The 26980-nt window shown below is 41.9% G+C and overlaps 1 protein-coding gene across 2 annotated transcripts in view; it reads left to right on the top strand.

Annotated features, from left to right (window-relative positions):
• The window catches only part of USP32 (ubiquitin specific peptidase 32), a 113655-nt gene that overhangs the window by 29872 nt on the left and 56803 nt on the right, over positions 1 to 26980 (top strand). For both annotated transcript variants that reach the window (XM_069971776.1, XM_069971775.1), the window contains exons 2-8: positions 214 to 344; positions 10138 to 10243; positions 11196 to 11314; positions 12498 to 12657; positions 23570 to 23701; positions 24984 to 25091; positions 26009 to 26124. In XM_069971776.1, coding sequence (XP_069827877.1) covers positions 214 to 344; positions 10138 to 10243; positions 11196 to 11314; positions 12498 to 12657; positions 23570 to 23701; positions 24984 to 25091; positions 26009 to 26124 — 872 coding nt within the window. The remainder of the gene's footprint in view (positions 1 to 213; positions 345 to 10137; positions 10244 to 11195; positions 11315 to 12497; positions 12658 to 23569; positions 23702 to 24983; positions 25092 to 26008; positions 26125 to 26980) is intronic.

Here is a 26980-nt window from a genome sequence, read left to right as displayed (position 1 = left end):
TTACGCTTCTTTTCATTTTTTATTTTTACACTGAACCAAAAAAACATTATTATTCCTATTTTATTTTTAAATGCAGCAATGGAATTAGGGCAGAAATAGCTTATTATAGCGTCATCAAACACTGAGCTGGAATGTTATTTATTCACTTAATTGTGAATTTATGGTGTTTACTGTGATTTTATAACATTATATTTTATGTCTTCTTTATTATAGTGACGGATGTGGAACTAAAGAGGCTGAGAGATGCTTTCAAACGAACGTGTGGCGGTCCTTCTTATTACATGAGCCAACAGTGCTTCATCAGGGAGGTGTTAGGAGATGGAGTTCCTCCAAAAGTCGCAGAGGTAAGACTAGTCTTTTCTATAGATGAATGCATACTCTACTCCAGTCGTTCGGTATTTGATTACAAGTGGCTGAAGAAGTTGAATGCAGCCCTAAGGCTGCCTTGAAAACATGGATACGGCCATAGAGTATAGGATGTATCCAGGACTGCATAGGGCTGCATTCAACTTCCCATTTTCTCCTTTACATATCCCATCTGTTCAGTACTTACAGACTGTCTTACTTATTATTGTGCCACTGTGAAGTTAGAACATGTTGTTGTCTGTTTCTACTAACCTGAGTAGTCCGGGGTTTTAAAAAGTGCTAAGGGCTGCACATAAAAAAAAAAAATTTTGTACTTACCTACCACTGGTCCCCTGCAGCTCCGATTAGATCCCTCCTGCTCCTGATGATCCTGTTGTCTTTCTGCTTTTGAGATGAGAGCTTGTAGAGCTCAGCCAATCACTAGTTGCAGTGGTGTTCTGTCTCGGTTACTGTTGGTTAAGCAGGAAAAAGATTAGAACATTGCGGGATAGAAGGAGATAAATGAGAGATTCATGTTATGGGGGAAGTGGGGGGGGGGGTAAGTAAGTATAGTGTTGTTTTTTTTTTTTTTTTGTTTTTTTTTTTTACCAATTATACATTGATTTAAGGCTGACTTAGGTTTGTAGATGTCAATCTGAGACCAAGCGCTGACTTTAAAAAAACGAACAAAAAAACTGAACATTTAAGACTCATTCACCCGACCCGGATTGCGGCACGGATCCCCTAGCCGAAGCCCCCACCACCGCTCAGCACGGGTCATGTGAATATCCACATTCACTTCAGTGGGCCCTAAAATTGTCCATGGTTGCAGATCCGCGACCACGGACAATTTCATGGTACGCGTGAATAAGTCCTTTGCCTTTTCTCCTTATCCAGTATCATTCTCCTGTAGCTTATCGACAGCTCGCTGTAAACCACATTGTTTAAGAATAAGACTGGAGTATACAGCTGGCTATACACATTAGAGTAAGGTCAGCCAAACCCACTCATTTGGCAGGCTTGCCCAGCCATTTAATGTGGTTTACTACGACCTGTGACTCTCCTCACATAGCAGATGCCGCCAGTTATCTAGAATATTAACTGCTTAATCATTTTGTTCTTGGGGAGGTAAGCTGCTGCCAAATAGCTTTCTCCTTATTCACAATACATTGATGTATAATATTCTAAATACATGGCTGAGGAATATTTATTGCAGAGGATTCACCAGTCTCCACCACTCTTTTAGTGCCCATTACTGATGTGTTTTGCTTATTCTCACCTGAAAAGTTTTGATTGTGGTGAGAAATTGGCCCATAGAAGCAGCTGTTGATGGTTGTGAACTCGGCGCAGCAGCTTGTTGTGTTCCCAGCGTCCCGGGCCAGGCTCTCTGTTACCATTCTATCTGCTCTTTTCAGCTTCTCGCACAGGGCGACAATTTTGAATATTTTCCCTGGAGTTATTTCTTTCTTTGGCACAAATTATCTGCGATATTGCTGAAATAAGAAAGCGTCCCCTGTGGAGCCCGGCCGCCGCTCTTTATGTTCCTATAGATGCTGTAATTAAATGCATTTATCTCCTGAGCGCATTAAATGCAAGTTTTGTCAGACAGTTACCGCGCGCTGTTGGCTGAAAGAGAAAAGCGGTGGGATTGATTGTTACAAATGAATTTCTTAATTTTCGTCTTGTTAATATTGTTGTCATGATTACCTTGTAAAGTAACGTCTCCCCGTTTCCCGAGACGTTAATAGTTGCTGTGTTCTGCCACATTGCCTTTTTATAGTTACATTCTTGTACGTTCTCCTCTATTTTATCTCGATTGCACAAATCACAGTCGCACAAAAACTGCAATGTGTGAATGCGGCCTTAAGTCGCTGCCCCAATCCTGGTTTCTGATTAGGAAATCTAAAGTGTTCCCCCTTGCTCAGTGGCGAGGTTATTTTTTATTTTAACCATGTGACTTTTCCCGGCACCCCAGCGTGATGGGAACATTGCCTAAATGAGGAAAAAAACACGAATAAAAAACTGCCACGCCCAGTATCTACGGTAGTAAATTGTTAACCCTTTTTAGAAACTTTATCTGGACTTTAGTATTGGGGGTCGTCAGCGTCTGATCGATGGAAATCTAACTAAAGTGTCCAGCTTGCCCCTTTCACATGTCTGCGTCTGTTATTCCAGCCAGGAAACATTGTTCCCTGAAGTCTCCCTGATGGGTTTTTTCTGGCCATAAAAAAGGAGGGGGGGGGAAAACATACCTGCTGCGGCAGTGCTCCTTGCTGCGTGCGCTTACCTCTCTGCGCTCCCCCAGTGTCCTGTTGTGGCCTTTCTGCGGTCCCCCACTGCAGCCCTGCTTCTTCTGAGACTAATTGGTCTTTGGCTGAGCGGGCTGTCACTCCTATCACTGACTGAGACAGGACAGCACCACGGCTGAAGAGTGACTGAGTGGGCTGTCACTCCTAAGACCAATTTGTCTTCAAAGAAGCAGGACCACAGTCAGCAGGCAGCAGGGGAGCGCAGAGAGGTAAGCATCACATGTTAATTATTTTAACCAACAGGGCAGCAATGAATAAAAATGGATGACCCCCTTTTAATAACAATATGACACAGAATATAGTGTCTCCATAAAAATGAGCCTTTTTGTGTGGAATTACCCAGATCCGCAAATCCCCCCCAAAGTCCGCAGGGTGCCATTGCCGACCGACATGACAGAATGTTCTCCCTGCAGTAATAAATGGAAGCCACAAGCACAAGATAGATATTACATGGGGCCTAATCTGTATAGAATAGCCACAGTATATTGATCACCAATACAATGCATTTCACATTTGTGATTTGTAATGTGTGGGTCCATCTGTGGCACCGCAGCCATATTGCACAACATGGCCGTGTGTGCTGTAATACAAATGTTATAGTGGAACAGCATTGTGATTGGCTCCGTCATGGTGATATACCTCATCATATACAAGAGAAAGTTATTGTTGGGTCACACAGAGTCCATTGCTGATTGCTAGTCCTGGAGCTGGACGGACTCTCTACAGGTAGGTCTATGTCTGTCTGGGCAGGAGGTGGGGGATGACGAGCCTAGTCCTATTACTTTTACTGTTTGGCATAAATATATACTCTCAGTTTTATTGTCTCCATAATTTCACAATTAAAACAAAGTTTCGGTTTAGTTTCCTGACATTTGGGGAAATGCGGTCGGGGAGGTTTACAAGTACCTTGCGGTAGACGTTGCCATATATTTTGTCAGCACGTTATGCTTTTTTTTTCACTTTTTTTTCGCAGCTGCTTAGCTGACAAAATTCTGCAGCTAAATATAACCGGATCCTAAAACTCTCACCTTCATCCTAACCTCCTGCAGATCGCCTGCGGGAAGCCGGGGGGGTGGGGGGGGGAACGGACAACATCATACATCTCATGTGTTTATATTGTTAATAAAGTCTTCTATTAGCAAGCCGATATTTTAAGGACAGAGAACGATTCCGAAAAAGTAGCGGTGAATCACACTGCTGTCCCTGTGTCGTCTGACAGATCGAGGACTGTTAAAAAATCAGGAACAGACAAGAAGTAAAACCGAATAGGCTGAATATATACTGTGTGGGGGGTGTGGGTGTATCTGTGTATCTCTATGCAATGGTCGGATATAGCTCTTACAATATCAGGGTAAGACCCTCTAACAATTACAGTATCAGGGTAAGACCCTCTAACAATTACAGTACCAGGGTAAGACCCTCTAACAATTACAATACACAGTGTGGTAGAGCCAGATGAAACAAGGGTTATGAGGGAGCCCTGCCCATACAGGCCAAGATCCGAGAGGTCAGGGAATGGAGCAAGCAGCTCGAGACATGTCAGGTGAGGGCGTTGTGGGAATACCGGTTGGAGGACTCTTACAGCAATGTATATAGTTTTTTATTCTGTACATCTTTATCCATGTTATCTATGTTCCTTGAGTCAGTACAATTACAATAGGCAACTTAAGTAACTTTTATTTAATTTTTTTTTTTAAGATTTTTTTTTTTAAAGAATTAAAATTTCTCTCTTACCATCCTTCTAACACTTCTATGGGCTATTTTTTGCACCATGATCTTTTTATTCCAATTTAATAATGTAATAGTGCGAGTGATTCCGCACGCAGCAATAGCAAATGTGTTTTTTTTTTATTATTATTTAGTTAGGGAACTGGGAGGTTATTAAAACTTTTGATTATGGGAATAGATTTTTATTTATTTAAAGAAAAAAAAGTGCTATGGCGTTAAAACGAAGAGGACAAAATAACAGTACAAAAATTAAAAGTGGTCCAGGAGGGAATAGGTTGCAGATTTCTTAATACATCCTTCTGTTTCCCAGACATGTGGGACAAATCGGTTAAGACAGATGGGCCTGAACTTTTTATAATGGGAGTGAATATCAGGTGATGGTGCGATTATACAGTCAAAGGGGTGTGTGTTAGGCATTTGTCCGCTAAATATAAAATACTTACGCCCCTGACTGTGTAGTCTCGCCTCTGACTGTATAGTCACGCCCATCCCCTGATATTCACACCCCTGACTGTATAGTCACGCCCATCCCCTGATATTCACACCCCTGACTGTATAGTCACGCCCATCCCCTGATATTCACACCCCTGACTGTATAGTCACGCCCATCCCCTGATATTCACACCCCTGACTGTATAGTCACGCCCATCCCCTGATATTCACACCCCTGACTGTATAGTCACGCCCATCCCCTGATATTCACACCCCTGACTGTATAGTCACGCCCATCCCCTGATATTCACACCCCTGACTGTATAGTCACGCCCATCCCCTGATATTCACACCCCTGACTGTATAGTCACGCCCATCCCCTGATATTCACACCCCTGACTGTATAGTCACGCCCATGCCCTGATATTCACGCCCCTGACTGTATAGTCACGCCCATCTCCTGATATTCACACCCCTGACTGTATAGTCACGCCCATCCCCTGATATTCACGCCCCTGACTGTATAGTCACGCCCATCCCCTGATATTCACGTCCATTATTATTATTATGTCACTCCCATCAACCCACATATATCTTGGGGACAGAAGGGTGTATTAAAAAAAACAGTGAAAAGGGTTGCCATCAGGGCACCCTAGGCTATATACTAAGAGTAACTTGTCCTCGTCTTCCAGTGTATGGGCCAGAATAATAAATATAGGGTCAAACCGCTTGCTGCCATCAATGTAGCTGGGAAACACCTGTGCCCGGACCCGTAAAGATTCCATGTCCGGCTATCAGAGTTCTCAATAAAACTTCTATTCTACCTCATTAAAACTGCCTAATCCATAGACGTTTTTGGGCTTTTCATTAACCCCTGGTGATGAAATTCTTATTAATTCACGTCAGTACAATTACAGGTTTTTTGGAATGATTACGAGTGGAGATCAAGGCAACACAGACAACAATCGCTGCACATGAACATTATGGGGATTTCGAGGATCTGCAAGCTGCTATTAAAAATAAAGTGGAGTTTTTGGAAAATTACATTGTGATAATGAACTCAAGAAGTTCCCCCAAACCACCTTAATTATCAAAGGTTTATACATGGAACAAGTCCACTCATGGAACATCTGATGAATCTCCTTAATCCATCCTAGGTAAAGATTCTGACAACAAACGTTGCTGCAAGAAACGATGTAAAGGGCGCAAGGTTCGCTTATTAGATGTGAATGAGACCCAAGACGCATTTTCCACTGAATATTTTACTGATGATTCAGAGACTCCTCATTCTTAGATTATGGAGTCTATCAATATTCAATCTGTGCAAATCACAAGATGCCTTCAAACCCGTGGCTGTAAACAACGATCAGAACAAAGGAGCCCACAGGTTCCAACCAGATGTGTAGGCCTAAAATCTAAGGGATGGAAGGTCTGCCACAAGGGCACAACGAGACCTCGAGTAGGGGATTCAGATAAACTTATCAAACTACACAAAGAATGTTAATGTCCTGGAAGAAATGGAATCCATAGGCTGCATCTGTGTTTCCGTGGCAGCCCTAGGGTGGCATCTAACTTCACCAGCCGCCAGGAGTTAGATGTGGAGTATTTGGGTTCTGAGAACGTTGTGGAACCTGAACAAGCAAATTCGCTCAACACTAATTGTGATGTATTCCTTATCTTGTACCCTTGTTATACTGTATGTCTGTGTTCTTATGTCTTGCATCCTTGTTATAGTGCTTGAAAATCCCTATATTGTAATCCGTAGTCGTCTTCTGTTTCTTCTTCCAGCCATTTTTCTGCGCGTAATTCAGCCCGAACCGCCTTGCGCACAGACTCCGTTCAAACTGCGTTTCAAAGCCCTCGGCGGTGTGAGGTGTGCTATTTTTCGTTTCGATCGGATTTGTCATTTTTAAGAAATTTACGTTTAAAGACCCCGAATTTTCCATAGAAAATAATGGCCACGCTCTAACCGCTAACAGCCAATCACAGCGCATATGCAAATAGCTGAATTATAGCAGCCAATAGGAACTCTAAGGTCTTGTCAGGCAATGTATCACAACATCCACAGTCACATGTCCACTATTGGCCAATAGAAGATGTAATATATGGAAGGTCCTTAACCATTTTGTCTCACTGACATGAGTAAGATTGTCACGGTAACCGAGCAATGATCTTTACCATTATAAGTACCCATGTCGCCCTTAAAGGGACGCAAGTCGCTCTTAAAGGGACGGGTGCCATGTTGCTCTTAAAGGGATGGGACCCAAGTCGCTCTTAAAGGGATGGGACCCAAGTCGCTCTTAAAGGGATGGGACCCAAGTCGCTCATAAAGGGATGGGACCCAAGTCGCTCATAAAGGGATGGGACCCAAGTCGCTCATAAAGGGATGGGACCCAAGTCGCTCTTAAAGGGATGGGACCCAAGTCGCTCTTAAAGGAATGGGACCCAAGTCGCTCTTAAAGGGTCCCACGTCGCTCTTAAAGGGATCCAAGTCGCTCTTAAAGGGACAGGACGCATGTTGCTCTTAAAGGGACCCAAGTTGCTCCAAAAGGTATAGAACCCATGTCGCTCTTAAAGAGACCCATGTCGCTAGAGCGACCTGGGTCCCTTTTTAAGAGCGACCTGGGTCCCTTTTTAAGAGCGACCTGGGTCCCTTTTTTAAGAGCGACCTGGGTCCCTTTTTTAAGAGCGACCTGGGTCCCTTTTTTAAGAGCGACCTGGGTCCCTTTTTTAAGAGCGACCTGGGTCCCTTTTTTAAGAGCGACCTGGGTCCCTTTTTTAAGAGCGACCTGGGTCCCTTTTTTAAGAGCGACCTGGGTCCCTTTTTTAAGAGCGACCTGGGTCCCTTTTTTAAGAGCCAAGTCGCTCTTAAAGGGACGGGACCCAAGTCCCTTTTAAAGGGATTGCACCCAGGGTTAAAGTTTCTTTCAAAGGGAAGTCACTGTTAAAGGGGCGCTCTTTTCAAAGCACTATGAGGGGCATTTATTAAGTGCGGCATTTTTTACGCCGGACTTATAAATGCCCCCGCAGCTCCGGCGCTACGGGGATTTATGTAGAGGCGGACTGCCTCTACATAAATCCCGTGCGCACAGCCGAAAACCTACGCCAGCTGAGCACTGGAGTAGGTTTTCGGCGTACATTTGGGCGGAACGGATGGTAAATCGCGCGGACTCTGAGTCTGCGCCCTCCGTTCCGCCCACTACACGCCCCCTTTCCGCCCCCCTGGCGTACTCGGCGAAAAGTGCCGATTTGCGAATATTTTATTCGCAGATCGGCCATTTGCGTATAAAAAAATACGCAAATCGGCACTTTCCGCCGAAAATCAATCGTTCGCCGGATGATAACTGTGGCCCTATGTATTTCCCTGGAAATGCAAGTCTAGTTATATTTTAATGTTCTTGTTCTTTTGGATTTTTGGCGTTTTCTACATTTCCATTGGCTATAAGTGATCTGGTATTCATACGTTCCATGCACAGTTAATAATTACCAATGTGCTATGGAACGGAGTTCCCGACCTCATTCTTTAGGATACAAGAAGCACTGAAACTGTTTAAATCTGGAAATCTGGAATGTACTTGGAACATCCAAATACCCTAAATCTGCTTATCTTAGATTTTTTTTATGCTATGACTAAGGGTTTCGGAAAAACTATGACTATGGTGTTTTGTACCTGGAAATGGATTGTGCCGTTATAACAAACTGGAATAAAAGACAAGTTTTTATTAGGATTTCCCATTGCTGGACTAATTTGGGATCAACCGATTGAGGCGTTGTAAACAGACATTTACTTTATGTATAGATGTATTTTTTATTATTTTTTTTCCCCATAAAACAATGAGCTATGATATACTGCTTATATATTCTATATATATTTCTAGTAGAACCTGTATATTTATGTATACCATCGCATGCTGTATAATCAGGAAAAATGGACAAAATATTTTTGAGATATTGCATACAATTTCCAATAAATTTATTTTAGCTGCTTGTTTTTCTTAGATTTGCTTGCCCCCTTCTTTTCAGGGCACTCTTTTGGATTGTGATAGTAGTAAGAATCTTTCGTCGCCATCACATGGACAGGAGCCATTATTTAGCATGCCGTTTTTCAGCCGATTGATTTGCTGTGACCCGGTGACCTTATTACCTGTCCAATAAACTCAATTCCCGTTAATTATTCATGCGGAGCTGATTCTCATTAAACCACTGGCGACATGCATAGAAATATTAACTCAGTATAACCGCAGAGGACAAAAGCACGAATTCATTTTATATATTAAGTAGGCTTCCAGGAGATCTCATGCCAGGGAGTAATATTTGCCAGCTTTTAGAGAATAATTTTACTTGTCCCTGGCAAAAAAAAAAAAAAAATGGAATTGCGAGACTTGGGGAATTTTTACCTAGATTTTTTTTTTTTTGCTTACTTAACAAATATGCAAATCAAATATATGACACAAAACAAAGTTTAAAGGGGTATTCCAATAATACACAATTTTTGAATTTTTTTTCCCCCTTGTACTCTGTGTTAATAACAGAGCCACTAGGCTGGATCTTCTCTCAAATTGGACACTTTTTGACTTCTTTTGAATCTGTTTAGAGTTTTAGTATTTTTGATGACAAGAACACTTTCTAGACTGCAAGAATAGAGCATACAGCACACCTTTATTTCTTCAACTTGGAGTTTACATTTTATTTGTTTTAAGAGAACCCATCACCATGTTAATACTACCTAATCTATCGCCATCATGTTATAGAGCAGAAAGACATGAGCAAACTGATATATATCTTTTTGGGAAAATATTCAGTATAACTTGTAATTTTATTAATTAAAATCTCAAAGGTTTCTATGCTGAAGAGTCCAGTCCATTGAGTGACTCCGCCCACTGGACTCCTTAACACAGAATGAGCAGGAATTTCAATCAACAAGTTATACTGAATCTTTTTCCATAGAGATATATATCCCTCAGATTATATATATCACGCAACAGATTAGAGAGCATGGTCTTGGTCCAAAAAAAATATATTCAGTTTTTTTGTTTATATATTTTTCAAAAACAGACCATAAACAGAAGAAACCAGTAAAAAAATTTATCAGCGCTATTTGTGGTCTGATTATTTTTTTATTTTATTTCCCATGAAATCTTGGTTTAGTAATGAGACTGACTGTAATATGTCAGGACAAGCCGGATGATTCGGCCGTTGAGTACCTAAGTCTGAGGATACAGGGACATGACAATGAAGCATGGTGCACTGTTTTTTCTTTTTTTTTTTTTTTTTTTTTTTTTTGTCTGGTTTTTAAAAGTTTTTCTCCTTGTGTTTTTCTTAGGTCATTTACTGCTCTTTTGGCGGAACCTCTAAAGGCTTACACTTCAATAACCTGATAGTGGGACTTGTTCTTCTGACAAGAGGTCGAGATGAAGAGAAGGCGAAGTGTAAGTGTCCCTCTTACTATTCCTTACAGGCTTTTAGTGATGTAGACTCGTACCCAGAGACGTAGCATTCACGTATGGGTTTTACATAGCAAATGTTTAGCTTCCTAGTCGGTTTGTTTTCCTGCTGCAGATTGTCACTCCCCGTGCAGGTCTGCAGTTTCCTTCGCTCTCATTGTCCTAGAGCCATTAGTATCCTGACTGATGAGCTGCTGTGTACCTGCAAATACCGCGCCATGTTTCCTTCTGCCTTAAACATTGACATTGCAGCGCCGAGAAGGAAAAATCATGGCGTTATGTCAGAGGATGGATGACATGTTCACAAGGAAACTATTCTGCATATTCAATATTTTCCCGTATAAAATATGTTGTCTTTCTGCTCTAAAATCACTTAATTTTATTGGTGGACAGTGTCTCCTGGGCGGGGCTTCATGGCAGTTGGACCCCCTCTACTGAGCCAAAGATGGCGCGTAACTGCTGTGAAACCTCGCCCAGGTAACACTGTCCACCGATGAAATGAAGCGAGACTAAGGCTGGGTTCATACTGCATTTTTGCAATCCGTTCAACGTATCCGTTTTTAATTGGTTACTTTTAACGCATAGAAAAAACGTAGTCAACACCACTTTTGTGTCCGTTAAAAAAAACGCAACAGTTTCAATCCATTTTTTATTTTATTTTTTATACTGGAAGTCAATGAAAAAACGGATCTAAACGAATGAGACACAATGGCATCCGTTTTTTGCCGTAAGACGTACATGTTAAACGGATTTCAAAAACGCTGTGTGAACCTAGCCTAAGGGGGTGACAATATCATATATATATATATATATATATATATATATATATATATGTCACTTCTTCTGGGTGCACATCACATCCCCGGTAATCATGTTTTTTTCAGGGTGGAGATGGGGGTGTACATCCTTCTTATTACTGTATTTTTTTCCCCCTCAGATATCTTTAGCCTCTTCTCCAATGAGTCTGGTAGCTGTGTTGTCCGAGAGGACATGGAGAGTATGCTCTCTGTCGTGGATGGAGAAGTTCCGCTGTCCCTGAAAAAATGCTTTGTTGAGGTATCTTTCCATAGCATCCTGCTTTCTCTTGTGATTCTCTTTAATTTTTAACAGATAAACTTTTTATATTTGTCTAAATGTTTTTTTTTTTTTTTTTTTTTAATGTAATTTTTTTTTTAATTTAATAAAATTTTTAAATATTGGCTCTTGGGGGTTTAGCTATAGGATTGCAGGGGATGCGTGCATGGGCGTGCATGTATACTCATCCAGGCTGGTGCCACGGCATGGTGTTCTTTCCATATACCAACACCGATCGGGCTCTGTTGGTGCCTATGTGACCTGTCCTCCAACTGTTCTCAGTCTACAGAGTCCAGAAGTTGTTGTCTTATACAAATCTCTGAGCTTTCTCATAAAGATGCATAGAAGACATTGACTTCTGGCCTCTGTTGATCTTGTGGGACCTGGACAGCATTGGAACACTGAAATAACCCAGCCCCTTGGGAACGCCGTCCGTCTGAATGAGTATGTGTTCAAACTTGCTGCTAGAGTGCTTCTTTAACCCCTTTACTGCTCTAGACCACCAAGGATGGAGACAAAAACCTTTACTGAACTAGACCTGAATGCTGTATAATACTCTCTGCATGAATGCTGTCTCCTTATATCCATCTTAGAGATGACACGAGCATGCTCAGGTCATACTGCTCAGTGTTTGGATACCAGCGGCTGACAAAGTTGGATGCAGCCCAAGGGAGTCCTGGAAACCATGGACACAGTCTATGGCCTATATCTGTATCCATGATTTCCCGGACTCCTTAGGGTTGCATCCAACTTAGTCATCCACCGGTATTCCAATGCTGAGTGACCAAGTCCCGCTCCTCTCTAGTGACAATTTATATACATCACGCTTTGGGCCAGTAAGAGGAAGTAATGTAGGTGGAAAACTAGTTTTATATTACAAAATAGCCCTTTAACTGCCCTGGCCGCTGGCTACAGATTCTTAGAAGGAAGAAGGTGAAGGAAGGGCATGAGGAGCTACGCCAGGGCCCATGAGCTTCACCCCAGATCGTTGGCATCCCAGCATTGTAATGTTTGTATTCCTAGTTTTCATAGTTTGCTCGGATTTGGTTGTTGGCTAATTTGAAATCAATATGTAATGTAGTGTTGGTTGATGAATGAGAAGTTTATTAGCAATTACTTACTTTTGTTTGTGTGTTGTTGTTTTTTTTTTGTTTGTTTTTTTCAGGGTGAAAAGGTGAACTATGAGAAATTTCGAAATTGGCTGCTGCAAAATAAAGATGCGTTTACGTTTTCCCGATGGTTGTTGTCCGGGGGAGTTTTTGTAACGCTTACCGATGACAGCGACACTCCGACTTTCTATCAGACGTTAGCTGGGGTCACACACTGTAAGTGTTTTGGAAAGCTTACTTTAAAAATTTATTTATTTTTATACATATTTATATATTTGTTCCCAAAGCAGGAGTGCTGACATGTTCCGATATCACTGAACGAGTGTCAGTATAGAGGGCACTAATGCTGGAAAGGCTTCGGCAATAACAGATTTTTGGTAGTGGCAGAGTTGAGGCTCCTGCACTCCTTCCAGGCTCCTCCACGTCTTTCAGCCTGTAAAACACCGGACAACTTATATTTTCCATTTAGCGTTGAAAGATTATCGTATCTTAAGCGAACACAAGAACTGATTCCAAAAATCCATGAATTATTAACAGGAGTAATTGTATTCTGCAGTAAGTGCTGTAGGATTCAGACTCCTTTTATATAAAATCCTGTAAACCTGGCTTTATTATAGTTAAAAATACAAACTAAACACAATACGACGCAAGAATGCAATGCAACCATTTTGGTGTGATTGTCGTCAACTTTCTCTGATTTCATGGTTGGGTGACATAGTTTTGCCACACTAATTTCCCACGCTCTACTACCCCCCGCTCTCGTTCTCGATCCCACCGTTTTCTGTTGCGTGGGTTCTGTCATATGTCTCATCCATCAGGCTTTTTGAGCTCTCGGGTGACCTCTTTATTTGTGACCAATAAGCCTCACCGTTTTGGATGGTGAACAGCAGTATTCTGCGGACATTTCTTTTATGAAGTTGCATTGATGATGATGATGATTATGATGATGAGAGATATTGAGTGTGACCCACTATAGAAGCAAAGTATGAAGGCGGAATTATTAAAATTAATGGAATTTTTTTACTTATTCTATATTATTAAAGCGGTATTCTGAAAAACTAAAATTCCCATTACTTGTAAGCATAATGTGTAGAATCTCGAGTATGGCTGTGTCCGTCCAAAGCCGAGCATGCAACATTTCATTACCGGTAGCTGCAGAAGTTGGATGTCTAGAAAACATGGCTACAGCTATTGGCTATGTACATTTTTTCCAGCACACCTTAGGGCTGCATCCAAGCGCCACACTTTTGGGTTTGGACGGACACCGGCATGCTCGAGATTTGCTTATTTCAAGCAGACCTGGTAGACTGCCGTGCTGGGCTTCTACCTGAGCTGCGCTACTTTGCTGATTTGACCCATCCCCCTGTGCTTCTTCCCATGGTCTTCTCTGCCTCGCTTCCCCTCCCACCCAGGACCATGTGATTTTTGTCTTCAGGCCAGCCAGGTCCTTTCTGACATCACAGGTTGTCAGGTGACTCTATTAGACAGGGGAAAATACATAATGGGTCCCAATATGTAACGTGTAAAGATTGCTGGGACGTGTTGAGTGGCGCACACTGGGTGGATTGAAGAATAAAGGCCTGACTAAGGGAACCAGCTTATGGCCGGAAACAAGCATGTTGGCGTCGGTGAGGGTAAGATGCAGTGGCCCCTCAACGTACAATAATAATTGGTTCCAGGACGACCATTGTATGTTGAATATTGTATCATGAGGCCATTGTAAGTTGAGGGATCACTGTACATCATACGTCACTGCTTGTTGTTGCAGAACCCCTTTAAATTAATAATTTATACTAAATTTATATATTTCATATAATTTATACTTTTTACTGTAGAGTAAATGGATAAATATGGTTAACTAGAATATGTACCCGGCGCTGTCCGGGTATCAAGTGTCAGGGTGTTAATTAGATTTGTTCCAAGAGTGCCCAGGAGGCCAATCTATACCTTTTTTTTTTTTGTTTAAGGTGAAATCGCCAGGAGACCTATATACTCCTATATACCTGACAGTTCTGCACTATTTATGTAAATTGTAGCTTATGCACATTAGAATAAAACTAAAAACTTTTAACATCCTAAATACCTAATAGCCAAACTGAGATGTCATGTGATCAGACTGTATACAGAGCCTGATTTATATGCAACATTGGCAGTGTTATATACCTCCTGGTTATATACAACATTGGCAGTTATGCTGAGTCTGGTTATATACCACATTGGTACTGTTATATACAGCCTGGTTATATACAACATTGGCAGTGTTATATACAACATTGGCAGTCTTTATACAGTATACAGACTGGTTATATACAACATTGGCAGTGTTATACAGAGCATGGTCACATACAACATTGGCAGTGTTAAATACAGCTTGGTTATATACAACAGTGGCAGTGTTATATACAGCCTGGTTATATACAACATTGGCAGTGTTATATACAGCCTGATTATATACAACATTGGCAGTGTTATATACAGCCTGGTTATATACAACATTGGCAGTGTTATTGGCAGGTACATAGACATAAAGATTTTTACCTGATACAACTCTGGAGCAGCAACATACAATTGTCCATGTGGAAAACATGCAGAATCCAGATTTATGCCGTCACCTGCAGTGATCAGGCTTGGACCTTGTTTATTGCCATTGCAAATGATGCTTAACAGGAAACGGCAATCGTCTAAAAGGTATTGTTTCATCTGATCTAATCAGTGGAATTAGTGTATACCTGTAGTGTATAGTTGGAGGGGAGCTGTATACCTGCAGTGTATAGTTGGTGGAGGTCCTGTGTACTGTACCTCTAGTATATAGTTGGTGGAGGTGCTGTATACCTTTAGTTTATAGTTTGAGGGTCATGGATACCTGTAGTTTACAGTTTGGGGGTCCTGTATACCTGTAGTGTATAGTTGTGGGGTCCTGTATACCTGTAGTATAGAGTTGGTGGAGGTCCTGTATATCTGTAGTATAGAGTTGGTGGAGGTGCTGTATACCTGTAGTAAAGAGTTGGTGAAGGTCCTTTTATAATTGTAGTTTATAGTTTTGGGGCCCTGTAAACCTGTAGTGTATAGTTTGAGGGTCCTGTATACCTGTAGTGTATAGTTGGTGGAGGTGCTTTATTCCTGTAGTATAGAGTTTTGAGGTTCCCGTATACCTGTAGTGTATAGTTTTGGGGTCCTGTACACCTGTAGTATATTGTTGGTGGAAGTCCTGTATACCTGTAGTGTATAGTTTTAGGTCCTGTATACCTGTAGTATGTAGTTGGTGGAAGTCCTGTATACCTGTAGTGTATAGTTTTAGGGTCCTGTATACCTGTAGTATATAGTTGGTGGAGGTCCTGTATACCTGTAGTGTATAGTTTTGGGGTCCTGTACACCTGTAGTATATAGTTGGTGGAAGTCCTGTATACCTGTAGTGTATAGTTTTAGGTCCTGTATACCTGTAGTGTATAGTTTTGGGGTCCTGTACACCTGTAGTGTTTAGTTTTATGTATGTATACCTGTAGTGTATAGTTTTGGAGCCCTGCATACGTGTAGTGTATAGTTTGGGGGTCCTTTATACCTGTAGTTTCCTGTATACCTGTACTGTATAGTTGGAGTAGGGGGTCTACTAGTTATTTCTGTGGATGTTGTGAGGCAGCTTCCCTAGCAACCACAGCTCCCTGTGAAAATGAAAGTAGTAATCCTATTGGTTGCTAAGGCTTCCAACTGCCGCTTCTCCTGGGCAGCTGCAGCACTAATTATATCACCTGTGTGTGTGTGCAGTGTGGAGATTTTCCCATTCATTTCTATGGGGTGCTCTTCCCCCTCCCCCTCCCCTCCTGTACATCTAGCCTAGCGAGGGCGGGACTTTCGCTCTAACCTGCCCGGGCACCCAATGTATCTGTGGGCCAAATTTGGGGTCAAACAGTTCAGGCGTTCGAAAGTCTATATGGGACAGACAGACGGACAGACTTTCATTTTTATGATATACTGTAGATATGTTGAGTTTATTCTGAGTGGAATGCCCCTTTTAATTACTATATTTTTAGACTTCGGTTCTTGGTAACGTTTGGCCGGGCTGCGTGTCCGTTGTATAGAATCACGGTTGACGTGTTACTCTTGAGGCTTTATAGGGCAGAATCATCTTTGGAAACTTTTCCTAGATCCCCGGACATCCAATGTCTGCCCTATAGTAGCTGTGTGACTTAGCTAATGAAAGGTGGGGGAGGGGGGGGGGTCTCCTCCTAATCGCCGGCTAATCGGCTATCCTTCTAGCATGGCTTACACTGAAGCCATCTCACAAATTAGCTGCTTATCTCCTCTGTCATTCTGCGTCACCCTAAGCAGATCCTTAATATTCCTTGAGATTATGTCTATGACAGTTTGCTGTTTTTGTAGTGTGAAAGTGACCAGAGGATGAAGAAATCGCTGTTTTAGTAGACAGAACTTTTTTTTATTTTTTTGTATCTACCTGGGCTGCTGACTTAGTCACCTTATTAAAAAGTATGGAGCATGCTATATCTCTACTGTTGTGAACCAAAAAGAATCGCCCCTATAGGTAGGTGAATGCTTCTCAGTTGTTTTGTCGTTTTAAGTAAGATTTTGGTCTAACGTATGTAGCGGGATAATAAAACACATGGGTGATATATTCTTATATATTCTTACTATCGGTCAGGTTTGTTTAGAGAAGCTGATGATTTTTCTTTCGGATTTTGCATTTTAATATTGATGATAAATGGTATTTTTATATGATCTGATATCTGTCCACCTGTTTGCTGTATGTTGTGCAAGCTAGTTGTTTTCGAAGGCAAAATTTTTCCCCCCTTTTCAATTTTAGTAATTATATATATTTTGTGTGTATATGTGTAATTTAATACACACACATATTTGTGTGTGTGTACTATATATACACACACACACACACACACACACACACACACACACACATAATACTTTTGCGTTAAGAGACTATTTAGATCATAATTTAACTAATGGTTTTCTATAGTAATAATCATCAAAATTAGGGCATTTTCACTGCAGATTATTCTCCAGTTCTGCAGTTGATTTGAAAGGGAAAAAAAATTGCTGGAGTACCCCTCTAATTTTTATTTCCCTATTAAAATAAATCAGTGGCAAAAATTTGTAAGAGATCCACAATATAATTCCAAAATCAGTGGGCATGGCACGGCTTTAAGTCCCCCCCCCCCCCCCCCCCCCCCCCCCCCCCCAGATGAATGTTTCCATGCAGTTTTCTCTCTGATCTTCTCCATGGCACGTGGAAGAGATTTGTCAGACTCCCATCCTCTTAGTTGGTCCTTTAATAATATGCCGTGCAGAATAAGCCAAAATCTGCTGCTGATCTTCTCCATGTGAATATACCGCTGGGGTGATGTTAGGTTTATAAGTCGTATAAGATGAAGAGTGTCCAAAGAAATGGTATATCTGTGTTGTAGAGCCTCGGTTGGCTCCTTCGGCCAATAATTGGCCTGTGTAACCGTTACCGGGATCAGCTGAGGACTGGGCAAACACAACTTTTGGATTGCTTTACAATTTACCGCTGTCACTATCCTGTGTAATCGGGATGTGAAAGAGAATGTGACAGCACGGATACGCATACAGATGAGGCCATGGTTACCATGATCCCTGACGCAACAATTGTGTTAGAGAGGTATGTTAAGTCAATTAGAACATCGAGTTAAATGGATCATTGTTATCAAATTAACACAGGCTACATCTGTATATTCGTGCTGTCAGTTTCCAGATCACCGGCAGTGCATACTTACCTTCTGTACTGCTGTGTGATCTGGCATCCTGCTCTCCCCTCTGGCTGCTGGCAGTATGATTAGGCGGCGAGAGGGCTGGAGAGCGGGATGCCGGATCACACAGCAGAGCACTAGGTAAGTATGCACTGCTGCGTGATCTAGAAACTGACTACATGGATACATACCTATCTGTGCTGTCAGTTTTAATGGCCGTACGAAGGATTGTTTGTGCGTTGCAGCTATTGTGCCGTGTAAAGGCATCTCAGGTGGGTTTAGACTTATGGCCCTATTCCACGGAACGTTTGTCGTTCATAAATTCGCTAAAACGACCGCTCGTTAACGATTAATTCACGACTATATTTTGCCAACGACAACATATAACACGTGAACGATAACGATTACTTTGCGATCGTTACATGCTCGTTTAAAACGTTCGCCGGGGTGATAATTTGAATACAACACACCTAGTTTTTCAACACATTGGGTGAACGATTTCACGATTTCTAATTCAACAAAACGATTAGCGAATTATCGTTGAAAGACTAACCATTTTTTTTCGACATGTTGAAAAACATTTTATAACGACTGAACGACGATTTTGCTGTAGTCGTTCGATCGTTTACATCTATTCCACGGAACGATTATCGTTAACGAGCGGTCGTTTTAGCGAATTTATGAACGACAAACGTTCCGTGGAATAGGGCCATTACCGGCATGAGCTTGGGGTTGGCTCCTCTCTTTTCTTTATCCTTTTTCCCATCCAGCCATTCTTTCTACATACATTCATCTCTAGCCACCTAGAGCAATATAAAACGCTGAAATAATTTGTTTTAAATGATAGCGAAGTTACTGTTTAGCATTTAGAGAGGAGAACGGGCCGAGTTTTCCATTTTTGTCGGTGTGTATGGATTTCTGCGCTCTCTATATCATTGTACATTAAAGCCCAGACGGATCCTCGGAGACATCCCAATGACTCTTACAGGAGAATAACATTGGAAATCATTGTGGAGGATGGGGCCCGCTCTGATCTGCATTTTGTTAATAGAGAATGTAATCTTCACCTAGGAACGCCAACTCTTTAATCTACACTCTTTAATTTCATGGACCACCGAGCACCTAATACAGCAATTTATAAGCCAGCCAATTGAATCTATTGTTGCGGTGGCTACTCCGGCCCGGTGATGAGAGGTTAGCTGCTTAGCTGCTGATCTCGTCTGATTTGTGGACGTTCATAGAGCTCATTGTGCATTGTGTCTTTTATCTCAATGATCAAAGGGGCAAGAAAGATAAAGAGCAGTCACAATCTCTAAATCAAAATCGGCAGCTTAAAGACTGCGGAAAACCTTCCAATTACTGCTTGTTATGCCTACATTGCGTTTGGGTTGCATTTTGGTGTAAAATTTCTTCACAACTTGGCTATAGGCTATGTTCACACATTGTTTTTATTGGGCATTCGCCATTTAATGACAAATACCGACCGTTATTACACAGCTATTATTACACAGTTATTAACGTCCATTGTTATAAAATAATGACTGTTAAATGTCCAATAAAAACATCTGGCATTTCAGCAATGTGTGAACATAGCCTAATTTTGCTCCATTTGTCTTTAGCAGCCTGCAGGTATTGATGTATATTGCAGGCTGTCTGGCGGATGGCTCGGTCTCTAGCTCTTCTCTCTCTCCTCTCCTGATTGATTATCTAAGTTGATTTATGAACAGATCAAAGTTTTATTTGATTGTGAAGTAGATCAGTAGCCCTATAAGTTACAAGCAGGACCTCCGTGGATCAGACCAGGAAGATAGGTGTCAGATCCACAGAGCTTACCGGAGAGAGTAGGAACCAGTAACTGCGCTCACGGCATCAGTCAGCAGGATCTATAAAAGAAGCAGTTGATCAGTCTCGGAACCAACGCTTTTCAGGGTATACACCCCTTTATCAAGTTAAGAGATAACATGCATTGGACCTGGGATTTTAGCACATCCCACTTAGGCTCAATTGGATTGAACTTGGAGGCCAAGTCAACACCTTGAACTCTTTGTCACGTTCCTACGACTTGTAGAAGGATGTAATATAATGCGGAAAGCAACCGCTACTATTATGGAAATGGTTCCCGTGAAAGGAGTGTACAAGGTCTGCAGCAATGTTTCAATGCTTCCACCACTACAGTACCCACAGTCATTTCTGGACTTGGTCCACATGGGTCTCGGTTGGCCTTAGGTTTCCAGTTGTCCTTCCATGAACCACCTCTGGTGGGCACTGACCAAGGCATTTTGGGAGCACCCCACTATACCTGCCCTTTTGGAGATTCTCTAGCCCAGTTATCGAGCTCTGGCTATGAGTCACTCAGGTCCTTATGCTTGCCCTAACACATCAAGAATGGACGTTTATTAACTGCCCATTGTATCCCACCTCTGTAAGGTTCCATTGTCATAAGATAATAACATACACTTCATGTCTCAGTGGTTTTAATGCTAGGAGACTCTAAGCTTATTTAATGCTACATTTGAACCTATATGAATAAGTCCTATAAGTCAGTGGTTTAATTGCAGACGTTATGTCATGTCTCCTATGGTTCTAGAATAACAGGCTGTATGTAAGTTCTGTATGTCTGGCTTTTGCGTGGCTGCAACGTACCTGCTAAGAAGACCTTGAAAAGACTATTAGGGTGCGTTCACACCTACAGGATCTGCAGCAGATCTGCAGCAGATTTGATGCTGTGTTTAGTTATTTAAATGAAATCTGCTGCAGAAAATCAGCTGCAGATCCTGTAGGTGTGAACGCACCCTTATATAGTTATATTTGTCCGCAGATTAGAATGAAAACCTGTTTATAGACATAAGCATTGTGCTCGTACTTGGTTATCGAGCATTTAAAAACTTTATATATATATATATATATATATATATATATATATATATATTGCTGCCCTTTTGGGAAACATAATAAACATGTCATGCCTACCTCTCAGCGCTCCCTCAGTGTCTTGATGCGGCTGGTGTTCCCCGCTGACTGCAGCTCTCCTTGTCTCGGGAGTGACAGCACGCTCAGCCAATCACTGGCCATGGCACTGTCCTTTCACAGACAGTGATTGGCTAAGCAGGTTGTCACTCCCAAGATACATTCGTCTTGGAATTGGCAAAGCTGCAGTCAGAGGGGGACCCTGGGCAGGCCACATCAGGACACCGGGAGAGGTAAGCATTACAGGTTTATTATGTTATGTTATTTTGTTACCTGTTGACATCGAGGCTGTGTGGTACGGCTTAGTAGGAAATGGTCAGGTGTCTGGCGGCCAGAGACATCAGGAGACCCTGAGAAGATTCATGTGGTTTTAACCTGCTTCTGCCGTCTTTTTCTTGCTGGCTTTCGGCTTTTTCTAGCACTCATTGAGGATTTTCTAGTGAGTTGCCACAATGGTGTTGCTGCCCTTGTCATGTGAATGCTTTGTAGCTGCCAGATCCTTGTAAATCAAGCTCACCCCCCCCCCCGGTAAACGCAAGGCGTTAAAATATGTTTAACATCAGTAGCTGAGTTTAAAAATAAGTAACCTCCTGATGTATAAATGTTTTACTTATCTCTCTTTTTTTTTTTTTTTTTTTTTAAGTTTTGTTTAAAGTGGTAATCTAGGTGCATACGATATTTGGTATTCATCACCCGGTCTTCCCACCTGGCGGTATTGTGGGAGTGGGCAGTTCCTGCTAAGACGCAGGAAGACGTGCTGACTAGAGATGAGCAAATTTGCTGAAAGTTTGAGTATCCATGAACCTGAATGATCGGCATTTGAATTCCGCTGCCTGGAGAAGGTGGCTGCAGCCTGAGGACGGCCTGGAAACATGGATACGGCCATAGGCTATAGGCTATATTCATGTCTTCCGGGACTCCTTAGGGCAGGATCCAACTCCAGAAGTCAATTGCTGAACGTCGGGCAAGTTCGCTCATCTCTAGTGTTGATACGGCTAGGTTTACACTGCGTTTTCAGCATCCGTTTAACAGATCCGTTTTTTTTAACGTCCAGAAAAATAGGGTCAGCAACGTTTTTTGGTCCGCCAAAAAAACGGATCCGTTTTTTTTTATAATGGAAGTCAATGGAAAAACGGATGCACACAAATGAATCCGTTCTTTGCAATCCGTTTTTCATGCGTTTTTTGCAAAAAAACGGATGCGTTAAACGGATGCTGAAAACGCAGTGTGAACCTAGCCTAAGCGATATCTTACTTGTTCATAGTGTGTGAATGAGCTGACCAGTCACCGTGTACATATAAACGTAGCTATTTTGCGCCTTCGATGGCTTTTTTCGTATATTAAGTCGATGCCTGGATAGCACTTTGTGTGAGGCGCTTGGTCGTGTCCTTGGCGATTTGTTTAGATGTTGGCAGCCATGTCACTGTTGTCAGCCTTTTTTAGAGGAACGCTTTGACTGCAGTGTCCTTCACTTGAGATTACTGACAGGAGGTACACTTTGTAATGTAAAATATATTTCTTGTATGACACCGCTACTACATCAAACATCGTGCCATTTGATAACCCTGTAACCATTGTCTTTTGATGTCACATTGACATTTAATATCATTTTGTCCTAGTCTTATTGTACAGATAGTAGGAGGCTGCTTGTAATAGAAAATCATGGACGTTTTACAGTTTACAAAGTGAACCCGGACTTCCCAGTTGTCTAGTGTACTTAGTGATATTATCACCTCCCCCCTTACTCTCAGCACAGTCCACATTGGTGGACAGTGTCACCTAGGCGGGGCAGGTATGCTTTACAGCGGTCTCATGAACCATGGGAAACTCTTGTCTGGATGATGACTCACTAACATCTATGGGAGAGTTTTCTAGGCATGCTCTGTGGCACCAGAATAAATAATGTACTTGAGCCAAATACTCCTACTGCATACGTTGTTTGTAATGGTGGAACTGTGTGTCTCCAGAGCAATTTAAAGTAGGCCACTGATATTTCAGCAGAATGTATTACTCAAATCATTCTGTTCAGCAGTTCTCCTGATAAGTAGGAAAGCAGGCTTTATGTCACACCCCTCCCCCGCCCTCCAGCTGCCAATACACAGTATAAGAAGACAACTGCCAATCAGCGGTTAATGGACAGAGATAGCTGGTGCTCAAGAATATCCAGGACTACTGAGCGCACGCACACAATGGAAAAGAGGATATGTCTTGAGTGTTTAAAGTTACATGTGAAGATAACCATGCGCCCACAGTCCATCACTCAATGGAGATTTGTGCCGCATTTGAACGTTCTGTTTTCTTCATTTACCTTTGTGTTAGGCTTTTTTTTTTTGGTTTCACATTCGTCTGCGCTGTTCTCATGCAGGAATATGTCCGTTACTTATGTAAATCTTATAACGCCCACTTTTTATGGATTACGTTAACAGTGGAAGAATCTGACATCATTGACCTGGAGAAAAGGTATTGGCTCTTGAAGGCGCAGTCACGGACCGGACGCTTTGACCTGGAAACGTTTGTTCCTCTGATTTCCCCTCCAATTCATCAGTCCCTGAGTGAAGGTATTTTATTACAGGAAGTAGATATAAAACTCCTGCTGTTTTATAAAATGTGATGGTGGTCGATATGTCATAAACCTTTATACAATATACATGGTTAGGCACCAACACAAGTTCTTACTGAGATACTTAGAAGGAGTCAGGCAGGCTTCTAGTAAAAATCTGCACTGCTTGCCTTGTTAAAGGGGTACTCCACTCAAATATAACTTCTGATATCCTGCTGCCAATTGTGAGACTAACAATTCTTTCCATACTTGTTATCTATTCAGTCTCCTTCCCCCAGTTCTCTGCTACTGCTTTCTGCTGAAGACACAAAAATCTCTGAGCTTTTCTCTGTCTCCCCCTTCTTTCAGAGATGGCTGATGTAAACAGTTTACTGGCAGGCTGTATCTGCAACACTGTAGCTTCTTTGTAATGCTTGGGAGGGTTAATCCAAGGTCAAGTTGCTGATTAACTCACTGTGATTAACCCTCCTGGCTACAATGTTACAGATAAAGCTCACCAGGGACTTAGAGGGGGGGGGGGGTCGGAGACAGAGAGAAAAGCTAACACACTTTTTTTCAGCAGAAAGCAGCAGCTGAGAACTGGGGGAAGGAGACTGAATAGATGATATGGAGGGATTTCTTAGTCTCACTATGGGCCGCAAGATATCAAAAGTTATGTTTTAGTGGAATACCCCTTTAATAATAATGACTGTACCATTCTCTCATTCATGTATGTACAACACTGTTAAAGTGTACCTGTCACGAAAGAAATCAACAGGGATTGTGATCATAAGCAGTTCTTTATGTTTAAATCAACTTCTACGTACGGCCAAACTGTACTCCATGATCCCCCTATGCTGATATTTAGTTTTTTTTTCTGTGCAAAAAAAGAGACCAAACCCAGGAAGTCCCCATCCTCTGCCTGTCACCCGGCACTCCGACGCTGAGCCTGCCCGACAACCCTTGAGATCACAACCTCTGTTGTGAGAATAGTACAGGGATGGTTATTCTTAGACTTGTCTGTATAACCCTTATTAACTCTTTTCAATGCTTTAGGTGTTTATTGCAGTGAAACGTTTTAGTTTTCTCTTGTGTTTGGGTGTTTTTTTACCAAAATGAAGGATAGAGGTAGAAATTGCAGCGTGTTCATTGGATTCCTTACGGTTTGTGGGAGAATTCTTTTTGTTATAGGCCTCATTGAATGTGTTTTGGAATCCATAACATTCACTGTACAATTAATTGTTAGTATTTTACAAGAGAAACTTCAAACTAAATGAACCAGATTTATTTTCCTATTTCAGGGTTGTTTAATGCATTTGATGAAAACCGTGACAACCACATAGACTTCAAGGAGATATCGTGTGGTTTGTCAGCCTGCTGCCGGGGACCTCTAGCCGAGAGACAGAAATGTAACTATCACTTTCTTTCATACAGAAAAGCCTCTTGTGTCGGGAGGAAACTGTTGAATACCGGGACTGTTATAGATTCTGCTGTCAGCAAGTGGATAAGTGTGTGTGGCCGAGTGTTCCATGCGCTTGTCTCAGACATATTACATGGTCTCTGGTGTGACTTACAATAGGTTTCCCTAGCCTCTGGCATAGGAACAGAGGGGCAGGACTCATTTTTTTTTTTTTTCATTCTTTTTTTCATTTTTTTCTTCTTTTCATTCATTGGTAGAAAGTGTTGCAAAACCAGGCAGCAATTCTATAAAAAATAAAGTTTATCTAATAATTGGATTTTTTGCCCATTTTTGGTCTAAGGGTGCGATTTACATGCACAGCCCGATATTTAGGAGGAAGTGATCACCAGCCTGTCAGGTCAGCGTTCGCTTCCTCCTCATTCCTTGCTCGCTGCCTGTGCCATTACACATACAGACATGGAGTGGGGTGGGGGGGGGGGGGGGGGGAGCCGCGAGGGGCTGCCCGGACTGCGGATCTGTAGTCTAGGTGGCCCAAAGAAGAGAGCGATGCTCTGCTACTGCTGCTCTTATTACACGGAGCGATGGGCAGTAGATTTAGAACATGCTGAAAGACGATGCACGATGCCGGCTGATCGTTACCTTTCATTATGAGCTATTACGCTAAACAATTATCGCCTGGTATTCGCCCAAGTTTGGGGCAATCAAAAGAAATAGTTGCCAATCCGATGATTGTTTTGCAGACAGCTACTGATGTAAGGGCAGCTTAAAGGGACCCGTCTCCAATGTAAACTTTTCAGAGAAGATTCCATGAGCCTGAAGATGTTAGGGATGTAAAAATGCTACAGAAGAAAAATTGTCTGACTTATTGGTCTCCTGACATTTTTTTCTTTTTTTTTTTTAAACCAGTTTGTTTCAAGGTATTTGACATAGACCGGGATGGTGTTTTGTCTCGTACTGAACTGGAAGAGATGGTTCTTGCATTGCTGGAGGTCTGGAAAGATAACCGCACTGATGCCCTACCTGTAAGAGCTCCATTTCCGTACCTTCTATACTGTTTGTCATCATAGTAATAGTCATAGGGAATTACAGCCAGCAGTAATGGTAGCATTCAGTCACTGTCTGCTTACTGCCCAGAGCAATCGCTCACATGAGAGGTGACTCTTACTTCTCAGGCACTGATTTCTTTCTTCTAGATTCCAAAGGGATGTTCTAGGTGTATGTATGTATGTATGTGTGTGTGTGTGTGTATCTGTGTATGTATGTGTGTGTGTATATATATATATATATATATATATATATATATATATATATATATATATATATATATATATATATATATATATATATATATATATATATATATATATATATATATAGTAATTAAAAAAAAATTTAAATTACATTTATTTATTTTTGGGTGGGTGGAATGTTAAATCCTGGAACACCCCTGTGTTCAGTCCAAAAGAAAAAAAGTTTCACCTTGTAGCCTTGAGGCCCTTATTGTAACTCTGTATTTCCTTTAATATTGTAACTCTGTACTTTCATGCCCTCCCCCAGCTCTCGAGTTCCAGGGTTGTTACTATTTGGTTAAATTCCTGTACTCACTGACTAGTCAGGTGGGCATGAACCTGTTGTAGAATGGGGTGTCAGTGCTCCGGGGGATTGGTAAGGAGCAGAGTGAAGCTTTCTGTTATGTCTGCAATCTGCTCATCAGCCGCTGCCTTATACCTGACTGCCGCTTAGTGCCCCCCATCCTCCCCCCCCCCCCCCGGGAGAATTTTCCCAGGACTGAATACAGCTTTTTCAGGCCCCTGGGGAGGAGTGGCAGTCAGTTATAAGGCAGCGGCTGATGAGCAGACTGCAGAGATAACAGAGCAC

This window comes from Dendropsophus ebraccatus, chromosome 5 (assembly GCF_027789765.1).
Source record: "Dendropsophus ebraccatus isolate aDenEbr1 chromosome 5, aDenEbr1.pat, whole genome shotgun sequence".
NCBI classification, from domain to species: Eukaryota; Metazoa; Chordata; class Amphibia; order Anura; family Hylidae; genus Dendropsophus; species Dendropsophus ebraccatus.
The sequence above is the reverse complement of the archived record's forward strand: the minus strand, read 5'-3'. Positions and strand labels throughout refer to the sequence as shown.